General features: G+C 43.1%; 1 protein-coding gene across 1 annotated transcript in view; it reads left to right on the top strand.

The window, feature by feature from the left end:
- Positions 1-21,908, top strand: part of ADAMTS17 (ADAM metallopeptidase with thrombospondin type 1 motif 17) — a 278,450-nt gene that overhangs the window by 31,229 nt on the left and 225,313 nt on the right. Inside the window, exons 4-6 of the mRNA XM_050967133.1 lie at positions 3,847-4,019; positions 17,301-17,384; positions 17,779-17,936. Coding sequence (XP_050823090.1) covers positions 3,847-4,019; positions 17,301-17,384; positions 17,779-17,936 — 415 coding nt within the window. The remainder of the gene's footprint in view (positions 1-3,846; positions 4,020-17,300; positions 17,385-17,778; positions 17,937-21,908) is intronic.

The raw sequence follows: 21,908 nt of genomic DNA, 5'->3' as shown, positions 1-21,908 counted from the left end.
GCTCAGATCTGCAAGACGTGTGGGGAAAAGAGCATAGGAGACCAGTGGGACAGGAAAAGTGGGTGGTACTGGCTTGAAAAGGGCATGACCAGCACGTGCTGTTTCAGCATCTCTTCAGCAGCCTCCACTGGTGCAACTTGAAACTGCTTCTCCACAGTAGAAACCACGAAGAAAGGCTACAGAGAGACCCTCTTCTAATCCCCCAGCTCAGCATAGTGTCAAGGCTGGTGCAAGGAATTATGCCCTTCTGTGCCAGCTAGGTGACTCTGGAGATGTACTTTCACCAAGAGGCTTTTCTCTGTCTCTGTAATATAAAAATGTACTTGATTTGGGGGAGCAGTGGGAGGAGATTAGATCTTAGCTTACTCTGTGAAGCAGAGAACTTTTACTACTGGCTTGCTAATTCAGGGGGAAACCCTGATGTACAGAGAATCTAAAATGGCAAGAGAAGGGTTTGACTCTTTCCTAAGGCAGGGCAGAAATAAGCTAGTGGACATTACCCAAATCCTTTGCAATTAGTTGTGGTGCCTTTTTAAATGTGAGGCATTCCTCCTGCACATACTGTATTTGTACTGATAGGGGTCTGCTGTCCAGATAGGTAGATTCCAGGTGTACATAGATGATCAGGATTTCATTCTTTATGTCCTATGCCCTGTCTTGCACTGTGTGAAACGTGAGCCCCTCAGTTCTCATCTGTGTGTTTGGGAAGCTTTTTAATTCCATAGACTTTGAGAAAGATCTTTCTTACCTTACATGATTCCCTGAAACACAAAGTTGCTTATGACTGGCTCATTGTATCTGCATGCAGGAATGTCCCAGTGTTCTTTTAAATACAATTTTATTGCAAAAACCGTCTGTCACCCTAATGCTTGATGCAGAAATTACTGGGTGAAGCTCTCTGGTCCTGTGCTATGCAGGCTTCCAAAACTAGGTGATCATAATGTTCCCTTTTTGGCGTTAAAATGCATGAATCTAATCCAATGCACTGCATATCCTTCCTGCAGTCTGTATTGGCTTCTGCTGTATTTCATGGCAACCGTGTAAAAACATTCTTGCATTTGACACTGGCCCATGCCGCTGTGTGATTTATATTGATAGCACACTTCAAAATGAGTGTGTTTAATTTGAGAGGGGGGAAGTTAAAAATGATCTAAGGTGTGCTGCTTTGATTGTTAAGGCTAAGGGCCAGATTTTTAACTGATGCCAGCCAGCCAGCACAGTGGAGCTAGGTTGTGTCACACCAGCTGAAGATCTGTTCCTTGAGTTCATTAGGGAATTACAAGGACTTTGATTCTATTGGGGAAATGCTGTCGCTTTCCAGTTAGATGCCACTCACCAGGAGGAGGTTCAGAAATGCCAACTATCACTTGAAAATGTTTTGAATGGAATGAATCTCCTGCTGCCCAGCGTACATATTTATATGCTAACCACTATGGTGCTGCCGCTCAGGACGAGGGACTCTGTGGACGGACAGAGAACACAGAAGCTTATTCACTGAAGTTGAGTGAAGTTCATCTCCATTTCAGTGCTGGAAAGTTGAAGGGGTGCTCAGCTCTCCTACTTTCTAATATTCACAGTCAGTCCATTTTTTTCATTTCACAGGCACTCAAGAATGTACAGCTCTCCTCCTCTGCTGGCAGCTTTGTAATGATTGCATGGTTTTCTGTAACTGCCGTGCAGTCTTTGGTACTACAAACCTCCAGAAGGGCTTGTTTTCCTCCTAGCCGGCAGCGTGTAGATCCTCATTATTTGTGGGCACCTTGAGACGTAATTAACCCTTCTGGCTTACACAGAGACTCCTGTCTATCTTGTTATCTGCAACAGGGTATTTCCAAAGCGTGTTTAAAAAAAAAATCGAACGTCGTGGCTGTTTTCTCAGATTAAAAAAATGCACCAAGTGCTGACAGTTGATGCCTAAGGGACAAAAGCCTGCGCAAAGCAGTGCTGGAATGACTGCCAGATAACTGTGAATGAGGCTGGGATGAACATGTGTGAATGTGTGCATTGATGAGATGGAATGAATGTATGAATGAACAGAAGTGCTCTTGTCAGTTTCAGGTGGGCATGAGGAAGCTTAACAACCATTGGCGTCTGGCTGCCTGAATAAAACAGATTAATTCAGGGGAAACGGACTATTGGGATGCTAGCATATTTACCAGACTGGTAATGTAGGACAATTAAAGCTTAGTTATGTAAGAAAGCTAGTAAACAGAATCTGGAAAACCAGCATCATAGAATAAATGTAAACCAGGATCTTCACATTGCAGAATGTTGCTTTCCCAGGCAAGTCCCACAATAGAAGGTGCTCGGAAGAAATCTGTTTCTCTCGACAACTAAACAGTAAAACTCTCTGCTTTGGAAAGGAAGGAAGTGTGTTTTTAGAATGCCCTGGCTCTTAGATTTATTTGCAGCGTGAGATAAAATTATGCACACTTTATTGTCAGATAAGATATGTACTATATCACTGCTTTATATGGGACCTTGGGGGTGGATTCTGCCACCCTGATGGGGAACTTTACTCCATGGATTGTGCCCATATTCCACAAGTAGTGCCATGATTTTAATGGAAGTACTCACATGAACAAGGGTTGCAGTATCTTTACTACAATATTTTTCACCCTTAGCGATAAGCACAAGTGCTAATAATTTCAGTGGATACAAGGATTTGGTATCTTACATATTGCAGAATAAATTGGTTCTCGGTACTCATTTGCTTTTCTTTCATTTTACAACTGAAAACTTGAATACACTTTGACTGTAATGAGGAGTATAGCTTTAATGTCACATATGTGTCCAGCTTGTCCCTTATTCATTCGTCAGATGCTTTACACATCTCTCCCTGAGCTTTGAAATGTATAACATTTCTCATCTTTGAAGGGGGCAGTTTTATTAATGTATTTGTCCCTTGGCCTTTGCTTTAATTTGCTCACTGAAGTGATTAAGTTCACACCATCTAGTATTTATTTTTCCTGACAATTGCTTCATTTCTGGACTCCCTCAAAATGAGTCTGGTTTTCTTAGGTCTGTAGAATTTTAGGCCAACCTAAAATGTTCATCTAGTCTAACCTCATGCATATTTCAGGCCATAGATTTCACCCAGTGATTTCTAGCCCAGCAACTCAGGTTTTTTCTAAAGGAAAAAATGACTCTGAGTGATGGAGAATCTACCGCATCTTTTGGTAGTCTGCTCCAATGGCTAAATAACATTTCATGTCATATGCATGTTTAAAGTGCACCAATCGTAATAGCAGCCACAGGAGTTTCTTGCAACTTCTTTGGCTAAAACAAAACCTTCAGAGGGTAAAAGATAGAGAAAATTCCCCAAATTGTCATTGAGCACTCATTCCATAGTTGTCTAATGCTGCCACAGACTATCCCCCATCCTGAATCTGGCCTATGTCACCTTTCTTCAGCAGACTTTCCGTGACTATCATTTTGTTCCATTAAAATGTGCAGATGCTTTTGTTTAGGAGCAGGATTTTCAGTTTCTGTTGTTCTTGCAACAGTGTGATTCCTTTTCTGGTTCAACTGTAACTTATTCTCTACATTTTGCTTTTTTTTTTTTTTTTTTTTTAAATTTACTCTTTTACATTACACCCATCTCTTTCCTCCTCTCTTTTCATAGATTTTCATGGTCTGATAAAAAGCGCGCACACAGTTATGCATGTATTTATAATGGAAACTCCTGATTGGTTCCACTGATGGACAGATCACATGGAAACTTAATTTAATTAAAGGCCAATCCAGGTGGAATTTGGAGGGAAGTCTCAGCTATAGTCTGGTATATGTTACTGTGATCTACCTGCTAGAGCTAGAGGAGCCTTTAATATATACTTTATTTTCTAGAAAAGAAGAGACAAAAGAAGATGAAACCAGCGAATGACTGGAGAGAGCGAAGAAATGCCATCCGACTCACCAATGAGTATACAGTAGAAACCCTGGTAGTGGCTGATGCTGATATGGTGCAGTACCATGGTGCTGAGGCAGCCCAAAGGTTCATCCTCACAGTTATGAACATGGTGCGTATTCACGTTGTTCTTGGAGAGTGAGTCAAGTGTTCTGATCTACAATATGTTGAGGGTGGGGTTCATTTTGAGGTTGATGGCTCAACCAGATCTCCAGTTTGAATTTGACACTGGTGAACAGTTGAGAGTATCTGAGCTAGATCTGGGAAAACAGCCCCTTTTCTGTGTTCAGGTCTGACCTGAGCTGTAGGGGTGATTGTGAAGCTGAAGATTCAGATCTGAACCTCCTTGGCCCTATGGAAGTCAAACTAGTTTGAGATCCTAGTTCAGGTTGAACTGATCTCTTCCAGGGAAACCTCCTTTTCCACTCCAAGTCTGGGGTGTCCATCCATGGTATCTAATAACTGTCTTCTCCACAGCTGGACATGCAGAAGCTGTGTTCCCGCACAGATTTGTAAGGTGTTTAGAATATTGCTTCTCTAACCACTTTTATTTTCTAAACAGTAACTGGGATAATTCAAGTATCAGAGGGGTAGCCATGTTAGTCTGGATCCGTAAGAAGCCGCAAAGAGTCCTGTGGCACCTTACAGACTAACAGACGTATTGGAGCATGAGCTTTCATGGGTGAAGACCCATTTTGTCAAATGCATGGGATAATTCACTGGTCCCTGGGTGGGTCTGTGGTGATTACAAGTAATCTTGTTTGTACTTTCAGCTTTGGGACCCCTGTGAATTTCACATCTGAGTCACTTGCAAAAACCCTCTTAAGTCAAGCTGAGTTGCTCATAATTGTGCGTGTAAATGTATATAACACCCACAAAATACAGCTGGGCAAGGATGTGACATAACTTTCTACGTGTGATAAAAGTATTGGAATGCTCTCACTTGGGCACTGCTAAGTGATCTCATTTGACATGCACACTGAAAATGTTTTCCCTTAAGAACTTGGAAAATTCTGTACCCCTTTCTTTTGTGAGAACATTGTGCTTATCATGTATTGTGCATTTCTGTTCCTTCATCCTTTATAACTAAAGGTATTTTTCCTTAAAATCATTGGCAAAGATACTTTCATCACAGTTGTCTTGCTACTGGCAACTTCCCCAGCTGAGGTCCTAGTCCCTTTTCACAGTAGCTTGTTGCCTTGTCATCTAACAAGGAAGCTTCTGACTTCAGTTGTTGAAACAAGGAGTAGGGGAGCTTTTAAGAAGCTGTTTCTATGCCGATGCCTGTTTAGTAGGAGGAATGGGATAAGAGGACTTGAGATGGAGCCTGAACTGAAATCCCAGATTCAGACTTTTGGGGAGTTTGGCTCTGGAACTAAACATTGTAGATCTCCTCTATTTCTGTAATGGTCCAAATCAAATTCCAGGATCCTAATGATGGAGAAGTTGGGATCCAAATTGGAAATTTGGGTCTTGAGCTCCTATCTAAAGAGAGAGCACAAAAATAACCCAACTGGAAATGGAATTTTCCACTTGGGGCAGATTATTCCATTACTGGCCATAGATATCTGGTCTGATCTGCCAAGGCACTTCCTGGGTTCCTAAAGATTTCCATGGAGCATTTGTTTTTGAAAAGTGGAGTGGTAAACTGGAATAGTACAAAACCAACAAGGAGTCCAGTGGCACCTTTTTAACAGATTTATTTGGGCATAAGGCTTCTCATTGTTTTTGTGGATACAGGCTAACATGGCTACCCCTCTGATAGTGGATTAATACAGCTGAAGGCAATGGAGCTACCCCAGTAAAGGATCTGGACTTTTAGAGAGACATGTTTTATCTCATACAGTTGTTGTTGGTTTTTTGTTTTTTTTTTAAATAACAATGTTTGGCAACCTTGTTGCAAATTGCAGGCACCTGTACTGCAGGCGTAAGGCAGCATCCAGCCAAACCCTGTGGAATTGTTCACACTATGCTAGATAGATGTGGTAATACATCATAGCTGATGGAATTGTACTTCAAGAATGAGCTACTAATCCTGCCAGGGAAGTAGGAATCAGGGAGAGACACTTTCACCTCTAAGTTGCTAATTCATATCAAGTATAGCTATTTGGTGACTCAGAGTTGCTAGCTGTTCTGGTGGCTTAAGCATTCAGTCTCCGCTAATAGGTGTTTGCAAAACCTCTCACGGCTGGTGCTAATTTTCTCCCAAGAGTCAGTGGCCGCAATGGCCGTGGACTCTGAACTGTCCACTCACAGATGGTCGGGGTCCTTCCAGATCAGGATTGAGACATGCGAGCAAGGAAGTAGTGGGTGATGGGAGCTTGCACTCATCATGCTTGTGCTGCCTCAGCTCTGTAGCTGGAAAGCGATACTTCGTCCTCTTCGGTGTCAATCTGTCACCTTTCTTGAGCACCAAACTGGCAGGAAAAAACGAAAACAAAATCTTGATGGTAATCCACAAGACCTAACCCAACAAATGAAGGGCTGAACGAGACACATCTCAATGCATAACCTCACTGCACAGCAATGATCTTTTTCTAAACAGATCTATTGTTCCTTTAACAGGTGCTGATTCAGTGGGGCCCCATTGTGTTATGAAGTCTTTGGCTGGTTGAGCCCACGGGGAATTTAACTGATCTATTCCTTTAACAAGCTGACTCTTTTTTTTTCTTTTTATTATTATTATTATTTTACCTTCTAGTACGTTGTGAGGCTATTCACTGAACAAGGCTTCATTGTGTGTCTGTATTTATTTGGCTCGTTTCATAGAAAACGCGGCTCTTTCAACAGATCTGTTCTCCTTACCATCCCTTCATTATGAAATGGCATTGTTGCATTTCAGGATGTGTTCAGTTTGGAGCACAGAGAGGTTATTCTTTGCATTGCCACAGTGCCCCTATCCTGAATTCCACCCACAAGCTTTGCAAGGGGTGGTTAGAAAATATGTTTCTGTGAACAGATCTGTTTTTCAAGCTGCTTTTTGTCTGAGGCAAACCTATGTTCGTTGGGTGTGATTATTCTGGTTGTGCATCATCCTGTTCTCTTTATCCTCCAGCTCTCGATGGGATTCAGGGCCAAATCCAGATTTCTCAACACATCCCAAATTAATAAGTTGTACATAGATGACTTCCATGAGGTTTTTCCTCTGCCCGAGGGGAGGAGTAGCTGCAGAGCCTCTTTGTGACATCAACTTGTAGGGTGTTGACTGGTGAATCAGCTTGCTTGAATCTCATTCGTTAAAAGTACAGGGGTGAAATCCTGGTTCCCCTGTAGTCAATGGGTCTTTGCCATGAGCTTCAGTGGGCCAGAATGTCATCTCAGGGGGAAAGAGATGAAAAGGTTGGGTTTCTTTAGTTTGGAAAAGAGAAGACTGAGAGGTGACATGATAGCAGTTATCAGGTATCTAAAAGGGTATCATAAGGAGGAGGGAGAAAACCTTGTTCATCTTAGCCTCTAAGGATAGAACTAGAAGCAATGGGCTTAAACTGCAGCAAGGGAGGTTTAGGCTGGACATTAGGAAAATGTTCCTAACTGTCAGGGTGGTTAAACATTGGAATAAGTTGCCCAGGGAGGTTGTGGAATCTCCATCTCTGAAGCTATTTAAGGGTAGGTTAGAAATATTTATCAGGGATGGTCTAGACCAGGGGCAGACAACCTATGGCATGGGTGCCGAAGGCAGCACACGAGCTGCTTTTCAGTGGCACTCACACTGCCTGGGTCTGGGCCACTGGTCTGGGGGACTCTGCATTTTAATGTAATTTTAAATGAAGCTTCTTAAACATTTTAAAATCCTTATTTACTTTACATACAATAAAAGTTTGGTTATATGTTATAGACTTATCAAAAGAGACCTTCTAAAAATGTTAAAATGTATGACTGTCACACACAACCTTAAATTAGAGTGAATATATGAAGACTTGGCACAGCACTTCTGAAAGGTTGCTGACCCCTGGTCTAGAACAGTATTTGTTCCTGCCATGAGGACTCGATGACCTCTCGAGGTCCCTTCCAGTCCTAGAGTCTATGAATCTATGTGATTAAGACACTGGACTGTCACTCAGGGGTTCTGGGTTGAATTCCAGGGTCTACCGCAGACTTTCTGTGTGACCTTAGGAAAGTCACTTAGTGACTCTGTGTGCCTCAGTTCCCCATCTGTAAAATAGCACTGCCATGCCTCACAGAGGTTTGTGGAATGTTTCTGTGGAAAATCGGAGCCAGATATTTTCCTATATAAATAGAGTGAAAGATGTCCATATGGATCACACCTCACTGACTGCAATGCTCAAGGTCCCTGGATCTCACTTCAGCACCACTTCTGTGGCCTGTTGGGCTCTCTGGATATTGGTCAGGGGATAAGTTATGCCCATGGTATCTAGACTCTGCTGGTTCAGTTATTCTGCAGAATGGTGAGCTGCCTCTAAGAGAAACCAGAATGTTAATTTTGGCATTGTGGCTTTTATTTGAGCAAATAGGACATTACTGGTCAGGGTTTATTAATTTAACTTGTCGCTGTGAGCCATTACGCTTACTGTCAAGCCATAAAATAAGCATTAAAAGGGCTTATTAATGCATGTTATATTTAAATCAAGTGATCTGCTTTAAAGGATTTAATATCTATTTGTGATACAAGAGTTTCTGGGGAAAAGTCAGCATTACAAAATACTGTTTTATTGCCCCAGCTGGTAAATAAGAATCTTAAAAAAATATAAACAGCTATGAAAGCAAAACCCTTCTGCAATGACACAAACTCTGGATGATGTACAGCTAATTCTCTGTTTTTAATGGCACTCTCTGATCTTGCATTTTGAACAGACATTTTTTTTAAGATGAGGGAGTTATTTATTATTATTCCTAGATGCCGTTCTAGAGGCACAGGGTTGTCTATTAAATAAATCCAATAGTAGAAGTTGTAAAACAGCCTTTTCCAAAACCATGGAGGGCTTTTCATTCACGGTGCCCTCTTAATACATCCCTTGGAGCCAACGTAGCTCCAGAAGTTTTGAGTTAAGGTTTTTTTTTAAGTTGCTGCCCTTGGAATGAAATATTCCTTTATTTTCTCAAAAGATGTGGCGATATCTTCCTCACCAATAGGAGAGTCCAAGTCACTTTGTGATAGGATTTAAAAAATGAGCCAGTCAATAAAGTCGGTGTTGGATGCCACCAGCTAAACATGCAGCCCTGAAGTACATAATGAATTTTCAAAATTGGATGGTGTAGGGCAGCGTTTCCCAAACTTGGGACACCCTTGACCTGTGCCACTTCCAGCAGCTCCCACTGGCCTGGAGCAGCGAACCGTGCCAGTGGGAGCTGCGATTGGCCAGACCTGCAGACGCGGCAGGTAAGCAAACCGGCCCAGCCCGCCAGGGGCTTTCCCTATGCAAGCGGCGTCCCAAGTTTGGGAAACGCTGGTGTAGGGGATATGAATACATGAAAACGTCAGCAGAACTGTAAGAGGGGAAAACCTGAGGCTCTCCAGCAAGCCAATCCTAGAGAGACTTAAACTGTTTAGGATCGATGGCTGTATAAGTGACCTGTTTCATTAGTGACTGACAATATAAAGACCTATGTTTCTGCTTGTATGTGAACTTCCTAAAAATGTCCCCTTGCCCCCTCCATTGTTATCAAAATTGCTGATGCTGCATTTATCTTCTTTTGCCAGTGTTCATCTGCGTGAATCTCTTCACTGATTTCTTCCTTTTCCACATCAAATTAAAGCCCATTGGCCTCAAGGCTTTGCACAGTGCTGCTTTACTGCATTTCTGCTCTCCTTGCCTCCTGTTTTTCCCATTGCATTCTCTGACTTAACTGCCAGGTCTCCCTCTTCCACTCTCAGCTTCACACCTTCTTTTGTGCGCTTGCTATGCTCTGACTTCCCAAAAGCCAAGTGCCCTGCCTTTCTTTTTCAAATCCCACTTTAAAATGCACTTCTTTAGCTCATCCATGTGGCCAGTCCATCACTGTCTGCTCCCATTTTTGTTTAATCTGATCGTGCATTTTTCTCCATTAGCATGGAAGCACCTTAGATCCTTTGCTTGTTTGTAGGTTCATCTGTGGGCTTGTAAAGTGCTGTGTTATTCTCACTTCATACAAAAAAGCTCCTTCTAGGTTCAGGTTCATGTCTGTTTCTGTAGGTATGAGACTATGACTTGGTTTTCTTGTTACTACTCTTCTACATTTCTAGGAGTCTGCTTACAGCAGTGGCCATTTTGGAGACCGGTCAGATGCAGTCTGTTGAGGAGATGCACACGCTGCTTTCTCATAAAGATTTTCCCCTCTTTTTGTTCGTTCTTGTTTTTATTATTTTCCCCTTCATCCCTTCAAAATAAATTGCTCTTGAAAATACGAGGGTAAGCTGTAAATAGTAATAGCAGTGCTCTGAGCTTTGAGGAAGGACCATACATAGGGCATCTGTTTGTTTTTTGGGGGGTTATTAATTTCATTTTGGGGAGTTTATTTTTAGCAATTTTTGAGTTTTATGTGGATGATTAAAAATTTGTGTTTTTGTTTTTTTTCTCTCTGTATGTATTGTAATGAGTAGTGCATATAATATATTACTCATTAGAGTAATATATAATGTTAGAAACAGTACTACATGAAAGCACACTAGGGAACCTTTAGTGCACACTAGCAGGGTCTCCACGGACCAATTAATGCACAAGAGTTTAGTGCATTTTAGAAATCACCTCCCATAGCCTGCATTACTGCTCCATGGAGACAAACTCTTAGATACAAGTAACCATTTCTGATGTTTTTCTGGTGTTTATTGGATAAACGCAGATTTTTTTTTTATATTGGGGGTATCTTGTTGGTATTTATTGGTTAAAACCTGAAATTGGAAGCTGTAACTTTATTCAACTAGTAGCACTTACACTGCGGTGTTCTAATGGCTTCTGACAGTTTTCCAGAACTTAGTGTAAAAGCAAACAATTCAAACTGGTTCTGTAAGCATTTCTCTCGTGGTGGGCAGAGAACTGTCAGGAGTTCCAAAACCATAGCGTGGTAATTTACATAGGCACTTTTTGTTCTATAATCTTCTGATTTCATAAACCTGAAGACATAGATTAAAAAATGAAAGTACATTTTTGGATTTAGATAGATTGTTGATTGCAGTTTGGTTTTGACCTTGCCCCTCTTTGATGCAGAATACAGCCGGATAAGTAATTGTAGAGTGTGTACTTAATTTTCCTGCAGCTGTTGCTAAGCCATTTGATTAATGTAAAAGCCTCTTGAAGCAACAAGCAGTAACATGAAGTTAATGATTCCTTGAATGTTATTAATAGGAGAAGTTTTGGTGTTGGCCTTTAGGAATAAAACTGGTTTACCCTCTATAGTAGTCTTTTGCACTCTGAAGTGCACAGTTCATTCTGGCATTTCTCTTTGAGATGCATTTATAGTAGCAAAATCGCATGAAATACTATACATTGTTTGTTCAGAGATACAGACCATAAATGCAGATCTCTATCTCTGTGGCCTTTGGCTGGAATATGCAGACTCAGGAGTTCTCATGGCTACTCGGCTACCTTGCACATCTCGTTAGGGTCATGATCTGGATCCTTGGGGTCGGGGCTGGGGACATGAAGGGAATGAGTATAAATACATCACCATCGTCCATAGGTTCCTTGTCCCTGGTGGCTGGAAGAACATCCTCCCACAGCTCTGAGAAAGCTTTACGTCAAGTAAACCTTGCAAAGTGTTGAATATCTCTCTCTCTCTTTTTTTAATGTTTTATGTTGTAGTTCATAAGCTCAGTTTTAGGTGGGAGTTAAGAGATCCCATGGTACTTTTCAAAACAAGTAAGGGAAAACCTTGGTAACCTGGCTAACACTCTCACTAATAATTGTGGTCTGATGGCCAAGGCTATGCAGGAGCTGCTGTTTGCGTGCAGGGCTTAAAAAAAAAAAAAAGCCACACGACCCATCCTCGGGCTTCGTAAAGTTCAGAGCCTACAACAAATGATCTCACGCATGCGTGCACGCTCCTCTATCTCTGCACCTCCAGCCAGGGGAACTCTGGTGGAGTTTGGTTCCTCTCAGTCTAAGTTCAGCCTGCCTAAGCTGTGTTCTGTGCATGAGAGGGCAGGCCAGGACAAATTGGACCAAGCAGACGTTTACTCCGTGTCACATCCCTGTTGCCTTCAGCGAAATAGGGAGAAAGTGAGGCAGGTGCTGAAAGAGACACAAAGGTGGAGACATGCTTCCTGCCCCAGGTAGTTCACAATCTGAACTAGATGCAAACGAGACTCATTGGAGAGAGAGAGAGACGTGATTCTCTGGCTGAGGGTCTAGCCTTGAAGTGTTGCTGATTTGTAAGGGGGGCGGGGAGAACGTTGCAGCAAAGCTCTGAATAGGTAATTTGCTTTAAGGAGCAACTTCTTTCAGACATAAGTCTCATTCTTTTGTTCCTCTCTTGCTTTTTCCTCTGTTCCTCCTTCGTTTCCGTACCTGCTTTCCCCTTTACTGTCCCCCTTCCCTGTGTGCTTTTGATGACTCCTCACAGAGTGCTAGTCAAGAGAACGCAAAGAACCGACTGGGGTTGCTTGTTCTCCCTCTAAGGGGTGCACCATAAGCAGGGCCAGAGGATGGGCGTGACCTTTAGCCAGCCCTGTGCTCTCTTCTCATCACTTGCCCTCAAGTCAGTGATTTTGAATCCTCCCTGCTGCTGTAATCATGTCTTCCTGTGCCTCTCTTTCTCTCCGCGTCTCCCCCCCCCCCAATATTTGCAGTTTTGTAATTGGAGACAGAAATTATATGGTTCAAGCCTAGAATGGTGGTTCTTAAACTTTGGTCCATGGAATGGTTGCTGGTGGTCTGCAGAAAGCTGGCAGGTTACATGGTGTTGGCTCTTCTTGTTCCAAACGGCCTGATTTTATTAAAAGACACTAAAAATACAGGAAATGTTCTTACTTTTCCAGGCCGGGAATGGATGCAGTGGCCTCTGGGGTGTGAGGCAGTCGCGAGTGAGAGGGATGATGGTCTGGGTTTTCACAAATGGGAAGGGAGGTTCCCATGAGTCAGTCTCTGTATTAACAGATGTGTTCCTCACCCTGAGAGAGCTTGGGAATCTCCACACTAGGAAACCCAATATCCCAACTGTAATTATCTCCACCCTCTCACTTAGAGCCATTGGTTCCTGTTGTGCCTGTGGCCAGTCAGACATGGTAAGTTAACATCTTTGACGCTGTTGTTTAATGGTGATTTCCCTCAAGGCTGGGTGAAGAAGGCGGAGGTGATGCTTGCCATAGGGAGTTGCTGGAAGTGGTGCAGGCTGAGGGACGTACTGGCTGCCACTTCCAGCAGCTCCCATTGGCCTGAAGCAGCGAACCACGGCCAGTGGGAGCCTCGATCGGCCAGACCTGCAGATGCGGCAGATAAACAGACCGGCCCGGCCTGCCAGGGGCTTTTCCTACACAAGCGGCTCCCCAAGTTTGGGAAACACTGCCTTAAGGCAAAGAAGCCCAAGTAAAATATTCTCTGGCTTCTCCTGGATCCTGATAATTCAGCTCACCAGGTTGAGGCCCACTTGTAATACTTCTAGGTTGAGTAATTGGGCAAATGAGGTCCTTCAATGAACTCCTCACCAAATTATACTCATTGCAAATCAGAGTACCAGCAACATTCAGACATCTTCCTAGCATTCTGTGTTAGCCTAGAAAACTGAACTGATGGAGTATGTGGAGGGAGTTTCCATGCATGGTGTAGAACTTCAGTGGTTGATTCCAATCCTAATATTGAAATGATGTCACCCAGTGAAATCAGTCATCGCTTCACCTTCATGCTGGCAAACTTCAGCTGGGCTAGATACCTTGTTTGAAGCAGGCATGCTTTTCCACCTAGGCTCAGGAGACAAGGGGCTTCCTAAACTAAACATATAGGTTTTACTTTTGCCCTAAGTGCTCTGAGACCCAAGATACACTGGCTGATGTCACATGTCCTGAGAGTTACATACATAACAGCACTCACAACTGAATTGTTGGTGTCCTTCATGTAGTTTGGTGCACTGGGACCTTTGATGTGAGCCATGACATAGGTGGTGTCTAAATCCCCATGTACTGCTATGCGGTTCACAATCAGCTGTGGCTAGAGAAGACATTGTAAGAAGAACTGTATTGACTTTGGCAGAAGAATATTTTGAAGAACTGGAAGATGCTGTTGATACCTTGTCTCTCTGTGAGCAATGCAGAAAGTAGAAAGCCATCCACAGGTCTGAGCTTTTGATGGTGTGCTTTTTGTTTTTGTTTTTTTGCGGTTTTTTTTTTGTTTGTTTTTTTTTTGGAGTCAGAATGTGATAATATAAGGACTGATCTTATCTGAGTTTCTACAGGCTAGAACTTCCCAAAGGAAATGTAGCTGGTAGCTGTACAAATCCTCCCAGTCCTCATTTGGCTGGTGAAAAGTAATGTTCTACTGTCCCAATGCAGATTTAATCTGATTTAGATTGTAAACTCTTTTGGGCAGGGACTGTGCCTTTCTGTGGCTGGTGTGAACCGCCTACTTCTCTCTTTTAAGCGCTAACCAGTAAAAATTGATGATGGTGCTTCCTGCAGTGCCAAGTCTAAGTCCCATTCAGAGTTCAGTTTTCCCCCCGGGTGTTGGAGCACTTTTGACAGGAGAGTTTACTTGTTGGCTGTGTTGAACTGCTCCCATTCATGGATAAATGAGACTTCACCTTCTGCCCTCTGCTCATGGCAGATTACCCCATCATACAATGCATTAATAAATTTGTGTTGTGGCACTGAAGTCAGCATGCTCGTGGGACTACTCAGACTGAGCACAGTGGCTATGACACCGCAGTGCCTACAAAAGGAGGCAAAATGTCAGTGCTGGAATGTTAGAAACAATATTCCTTCTGCCACGGTGCACCTCGTCTTGTTCTGCAAGTACAAGCCGCATTATTAGAGAGCGTTAGCATAATATGCAGTGGCATTGGACAAGCTCCAGTATGTTAAATCCACACATTCAGACACTAATTAATTACAGTGAGAGGGAATTAGCGTGACCACATTGGAACTTTTGCTTAATTTTTAATCCACTTGGCCCTCCTAGGTTCAGACTTTTGCTTTCGGACTCCAACGTTGATGGATTTTCTATGTGCTTAGGACAGACGGACGGTGGTGGAAGCGAGCAGAGGGCAGGTGGAAAGGAAATCCCATTATAAAGTCTCTGTAACCTAGATAATCTGGTGGTTGGGCACTTTGACAGTGTCTAGATTGTTTGTAAATGGAGGGGGGAAAGAAGGAGGATGCTCTTACTCTTATATGTAGCACAGTTTACCTTTTAACTTGGACATCTATAGATATATTTAAAAAATGGTTTGTTTTTAATTGTGACACAGAGAGTAGAGATCTGCATGTTGAAATTGCAGGGCAAGCCGGGGTACATTTGAAATTGCTGACTGCAAGAAAATCAAGGTATCTTGGAGGGGAATGGGGGTCATGGTTTCAGAGTAGCTTGATGAATCCCAGAATAGTTTGCTAGGCCCTATGCAACTGGCTCCAGCAGGCAAATCCCCATGAAGAGCCCCCTTGAAGTCCGTGGGGCTCCAGCTGGCCGGATTGGGGCATAAGCTTGTCCACTCTGGGGATGGAGCACTGGCTTCATTCCTTAGTTTAGTTAACGATAAGAATGTTAATACTATACTCATATTTTACATTTTCAAACATTAAGGGCTTGTCTGGACGAACACTTACTTCACATCAAGCTGGGAAATAAATCTACCCAGCTTTGCACTAGGTCTCCCTGTGCTCTGAAAGTTCCCAGGTGTGCTTTGAAATGGGAGTAGATAAGAGTGCACTAGGCAACTGATAGTGCATGCCACCTTGGTCCCCATGGCCAGTTAGTCTGAGGCAAGCTAATGCGAGGTAGATTTACTCTCCAGCTTTCCATGAAATAAGTGTTTATTTGGACCAGGCCTAGGAGATTGTCAGACACTTCAGTAAGATTGGTAAATCGTACCAGCAATTTTACACACGGGTAAATAGGGCCATAGAAAAGGAAAGTGGATTTATCAAGATCATACAGGAGATCAGAGGGCTGAATGTGGATTAGAGCTCAGGAGCTGCTGGTTCCGAGTCTGGGCCCGGATTGAGAAACCATTTGATTTAAACACTATCTTAAATCCTTCCCTATTCAGGAAAGCACTTAAGAATGTGCATAAAATTAAGTGCATACTTGACTGCTTTCATGATTAGGAAAAATTTAGGGTTTTGAAAATGTGATCGCCGAAAATATGTTCATGTAGTGGCTTCATTGGAGGAAGGGGGGAAAAAAAGATCCAGTTTGTCTGTCTGTCTGTCTGTAGTCTGAATAACATTTACAACCAGATGAGATCCGGGTAACAAATAGGGACAGATCTTGTTGTCATTACTCAGAGAAGCCTCTTCCGTGGTTTGGATTTTTTTGCCTGAGTAGGGAGTGTGGCATTTGTCCCAAAGTTATAAAAAGTTTAAAATACTTTATAATGTATTTCCCCACTTACACCTTTTTTGATGTGGTTTAGGCAAAGTAGTTGTACACAGAGAAATGGGCGGAATGTAATTCTGGGATCAGTTCAAGTTCTGTGTTCTAACCTATAAATGAGGTGAACTGTCTGAGCAGGAATGTGAAATCTGGAGATAACAGTAAGGTAGTTTCCGGCACTCTTTTTGTATTTCCTGAGGCTTGTGTCATTATATGCTGACTTATTACTATTTTCTTACATAAGATATGAAAACAGCACAGGGAAATTGCTTTTCCATTCTATTTCCTGAAGTCTAAAACACACCATTATTTCATTTTTGCATTCAGATGTCACTGACGTTTTAAATGCTGGAAGTCTGTATTAGCCACCAGTTTTTAACATGTGTTTGTGTTTCTGAGATCTCTCTAGTTTCTATTTAATGTTCCTTTGGAATATATTTCCTTTCTTCTGTTCTCCACCAGATCTTTTCCTCTGGCTGCCCTTGTTAAAGCACATTGGTGTTAGTTTTCTTCTTCTTCTTTTTTTTTTTTTTTTTTTTTTTTTTTTTTTTTAAGGACTTGTCTGGTTTTTTGGGTGGATCTGCCCTGGATGGTAAACTTTGCTGGAGGATGTGTGTCAAAAATTGTTCGGTGTAGTGAATCCAAAAGATGTGCCTTAAGGAAAGTCTGTTTTATTTGTTTGAGAGTTGTAGCTGCTACTATCTACCATATACTCTGGGTTGAAATGGCACCACAGTACCTCCTTTTATAATTCTGTATTTTTATTTAATAATGCGATACATTTGCTTTTGGATTGAGGCAATGTTTCTGATTATTTATTTTTTTTAATGAGTGAGGGGAGGAACCTCTTTTTGGTCATGGTTAATTCCTCATCTGCTTCTAGTTAACGTTTTCCTTTTTGCTGTTCTGACATGTTGTTGTCTGTTGCGTTTTGACAGGTGTACAATATGTTTCAGCACCAGAGCCTTGGAATTAAAGTCAGCATTCGAGTGACCAAGCTAGTCCTCCTTCGAAACCGTCCTGTAAGTTCTTCAAAACTTTTATACAGCTCCCGTGGTCTTACTTTAAAACCATCAGTTAGGCTGGGAAGTAGCTGCTATAAAGATTTAATAACATGGTTAGGGAATCAAAAACACAGTTCCCAATCCTATAAACTCTTTGGGCCTAGTACTCCCAATGAAGCTTGCTACTGTTACCAGCTGATGGCGTTAGCTCTTTAGGTGAAGTGGTAGAGATCAGTGCTTTGGTGCTGAATTTCAGGCCCCAGGTTAAGGTCATGGTGATGCACATATAACCTTCACAAGTATAACTTTGAGCTGTATGTTTGTCACTTAATGATTTTATGCTACGTAGACCTGTGTATCCCCTAGTTTGACCAATCTTTGTTTCTTTGAATTCCATTTTTGTTTTCTAAAGGCAAAACTGTCCATTGGGCACCATGGAGAGAGGTCTCTGGAGAGTTTTTGCCACTGGCAAAATGAAGAGTATGGTGGAGCAAAGTATCTTGGTAATAATCAGGTTCCTGGTGCAAGAGATGATACCCCTCCTGTGGACGCTGCTGTCTTTGTTACCAGGTAGTGGAAGTGGTTTACTGGTCCTGTTTGTATGGGCCATCTGATCAGCAAGTAATTCCAGGAGTCATTTCTCACTGTTGCTGATGTTTGTCCCTCAGTCATGCTAGCTTGTGGCGTGCTGGGTTGTATAGATAGAACAGAGCGGAATGGAGTGATTTGTCTTGATTTAAAAGAAAAAAATTCTTTCAGTGGCAGTGAAAGGTCTTTCTCTTTTTGAATGCTACTGGACTACGTGTTAGTCCCCGCTTTCTCTACACAACCCAATAACAAGAAAAGTGACAGTGTGTGAGTATTCTATTTAGAACCAGCACTTATCTTATCTACTTAGAATCATAGAATAGCAGGGTTGGAAGGGACTTCAGGCGGTCATCTAGTCCAACCCCCTGCTCAAAGCAGGACCAGTCCCTAACTAACTCATCCATCATGGCACTAAACCACCATTAGAATTTGCTTGCTCCATTGGTGCATAGCACAGATTGTCCAGGGTCACCCTTTTGTGGCTCTATATAGTGATCAAATACACCATGCCAGCGTAAGGTTCAAACCCAAGGGATATTACCCATATTGACCTATAGGACAGAATACTGCTATGCCCAGCATTATTATCCATCCTTGTACTTTTTTTCTGTCTATATAATGTGAATAGAAAAAATGTTTCCACATCTTATTCCTCTATTTTGTAAGAAGACTGCAGTTGTGATTTTTAAATTAAAGGGGAGAAAGATTTTGAACGTCAATAGAGAGCAAAGATTCAAGACACAAAAACTGAGGCTCTTCCTGTTCTGTATAAGTACAATAGTATCGATACTCTTTGGGAAATCATTTCCCAACACCTTATTTTAATGCCCCATAATGCATTTGCCTGGAGAAAGTCTTCCTGTATCTTGGTACATCCTGGATCCAGATATATGCAGAGATACTTCACCAAAGTTCCATATGTAAGGCTGGCCACTTTATAGCAACATCTCTCATGGAACTGATTTAGCCCAATGACAGTGATGGCTAGTAAGTTAGTAATGTCTCATAAAAGGGATGCATTTGATGAGTGCCAAGAGATCCCCCATCTGTTCTGTATTCAGTGTCGTCACAAAGGCCTTCATCCAGAAAAGCACCTAAGTATATGCTTAACTTTTTAAGCAGGGTGAGTAGTCTCTTTTAAGTCAATGGGAGTAATACACATCCTGCTTATAGTTAAACATGTGCTTGATTTGGATCAGGACCTAAATAAATACATAAGATTTGTTTTTAACTCTAATCTGTGCATCCAGCATGAATCTTTTGATCCCGTGTGACACGGTGAGGCATGCAAATCACTCTGATGGGGTTTTAGGCATTGGCGGGGAGAAGTGGAACATTTCATCTATGCCCTCTGCAGCTTATGAAATTGAATGCTTGGTGTCATGCTAAACAAGTTGGAGTCAGTCTGTAGGGATTCTCTCTGGGCTAACTGGATTTGGATGGTTTTGTAGTAATAATAGCCGGAAAGCTACAGCTGCCACTAGTTTGGATAATAGACTTGAAGAGCAGCTAATTTTGTGAGGAGGAAAATTGGGCACAGGACCGCTGGTTTTCTTCAGAAGAACCACATCTATCCAGCACAATAGGCCAGCAGCATGTAATTGCAGTGTTTTCCCATTCCCGCAGTTCTAACCCATTCCTGTTCCTGCAACATAAAGGATGCTGTGTTGCTTGGAAGACCTCTGATCCAGCAGTTCTTATTTGTGTAGCAAGGAAATAAGGTTTTCTTCTCTTGGCTTTAGAAGCATGTTTGTGCGTCCCTGGATCCTCACCAGACTGTACAGATGGACCAGCCATGGAGGATATGGAAGCAACAGCATGTCCAGCAGAAATAGCTGAGCCAGAAAAAGCAGAAGCTGGATTTTCAGCAGCTGCAGCTGCTTGGGAACTCAGAATCTTTAGGGTCAATCTCCAAAGAGAACTCTGGTTCCAGCTTGCTGGCTGTTTTCACGAAAAGGAGCCGTGAACATTTTGCTTCTGGGAATTTACCTTTGCATGATGAAGCAGAAAATAGGTGTTTTCCCCATTTGTACTAAATACTCCCATAGAGAGGAAAATCCCTCCAATGGAATGGTGGGTGGCCACTTACAAACAAAAGCAGCCTTACGCAAGAACCAGGGGTCACCCGATGAAATGAATAGGCAGCAGATTTAAAACAAATAAAAGGAAGTACTGTCCACCTGCGGAACTCATTGCAATGCTGTGAAGGCCCAAAGTACAACCGAGTGCCAAAAAGAATTAGATAAATTCCTGGAGGGTAGGTCCATCAATAGCTATTAGTAAGGCTAAGATTGTGACTTCCAGCTACATTCATGACACTAGGGACCCCGCAGCAGCCCATACTTCATGGACAGCTGCAGCGGCACAGGAGCCAGCAAACAGAGCTGCTAACAGGGGAGTTTCAGTGGGAGTTCTGTTGGAGGAGCAGGTTTTTGTAGTTTGTGGAGTGTATTGTGGAGTTTGTGTGTGAGTGAGTGCGTGTGCAGGCTGCTAGGGGCCGTGTGCTGGGAGCGAGGCTGAGCCTTGAGTTGGGGGCGGGGCTTACCTGATTAGGGGTCCTATATAAGGAGCCAGGCACTCAGGCAGCGGCACAGACAGCTGCAGCGGCACAGGAGCCAGCAAACAGAGCTGCTAATGGGAGTTTCAGTGGGAGGTCTGTTGGAGGAGGTTACAGGGGAGACCAAGGCAGAGAAACCAGGAAGTCAGACAAGGGAAGGGGCAGGGGTCTGCCAGCAGCCCAGTGCTTGTCGGTGGCCTGTGGTGCGGTGTGAGGCGTAGATTGCCAGGCACAGAGTTGGAAGGGTATGATTGAGGCAGAGGCAGCAAGTAGAGACACACTGAGGATGACCGGATGCGGTAGCTGTGGCATGTACATGGTCCTGGAGGGGGCACCTGAAAGGAGTTTTGTCTGCATGAAGTGCCGCCTGATAGAGCTGCTGGAAGCAAAGATAAGAGGACTGGAGATGCAGGTGGAAACTCTGGCTGAGTTTAGAAGGGGGTTTGAGCAGATGATGGAACACAGACATGATGAGGCACAGGGGATAAACTCAGACGAGCAGATAGAAGCAGGACCAAAGAACTCTGAGGAGGGGCTGCTGGGTGATGAAAGTGGACGGTGGAAGCATGTGACTAGGAGAACCAGGCAGAGGAAAAGACGGGCCAGCGATGGAGAAATAGAACTCAGGAACAGGTTTGCTGAGTTGGAAAATGAAGATGGAGCACAGCAGGCTGCTGAAGGAGAGAGGGCAAGGAAAAAGAGACGAGCAGCTAGTCCTGCAGAAGGAGGAGAGAAGTCAATGGAGGCTGCACCAAGTATGAGCCCTAGGAGGATTGTAAGGGCGAATACAAATCGAGAGGACTTGCGGCCAGCTGGTGTGGGGGATAGACCGGAGAATCACACTGTCGCCAGGAAAAGGCAAGTCTACGTGATTGGAGACTCTTTACTGAGAAGAATAGACAGGCCTGTAACTAGACCTGATTGGGAGAACAGAAGGGTGTGCTGTCTGCCAGGGGCTAAGATACAGGATGTGGACCTGAGGCTGAATAGGATCCTAGCGGGAGCGGGAAAGAATCCGTTGATTGTCCTTCATGTGGGAACAAATGACACGGCTAGTTACTCGCTGGACAGTATCAAGGAGGACTATGCCAGACTGGGGAAGACGCTCAAAGAAATCGAGGCTCAGGTGATCTTCAATGGGATTCTGCCGGTTCCTAGAGCAGGGCGACGAAGGAGTGACAAGATTATGGCGATCAACAGATGGCTCAGGCATTGGTGTTATAAGGAGGGCTTTGGGATGTACGGTCATTGGGAAGCGTTTACGGATAGAGAACTGTTCGCTCAGGGTGGACTTCATCTAAGTAAGGAGGGAAATAGAATTCTAGGATGGAGGCTTGCCGACCTCATCAAGAGAGCTTTAAACTAGGAAGTTGGGGGAGATGGTTGGGAAATGTTCA

This window comes from Gopherus flavomarginatus, chromosome 9 (assembly GCF_025201925.1).
Source record: "Gopherus flavomarginatus isolate rGopFla2 chromosome 9, rGopFla2.mat.asm, whole genome shotgun sequence".
Classification (NCBI taxonomy): Eukaryota; Metazoa; Chordata; order Testudines; family Testudinidae; genus Gopherus; species Gopherus flavomarginatus.
This window is presented reverse-complemented; position numbering and strand designations above follow the sequence as displayed.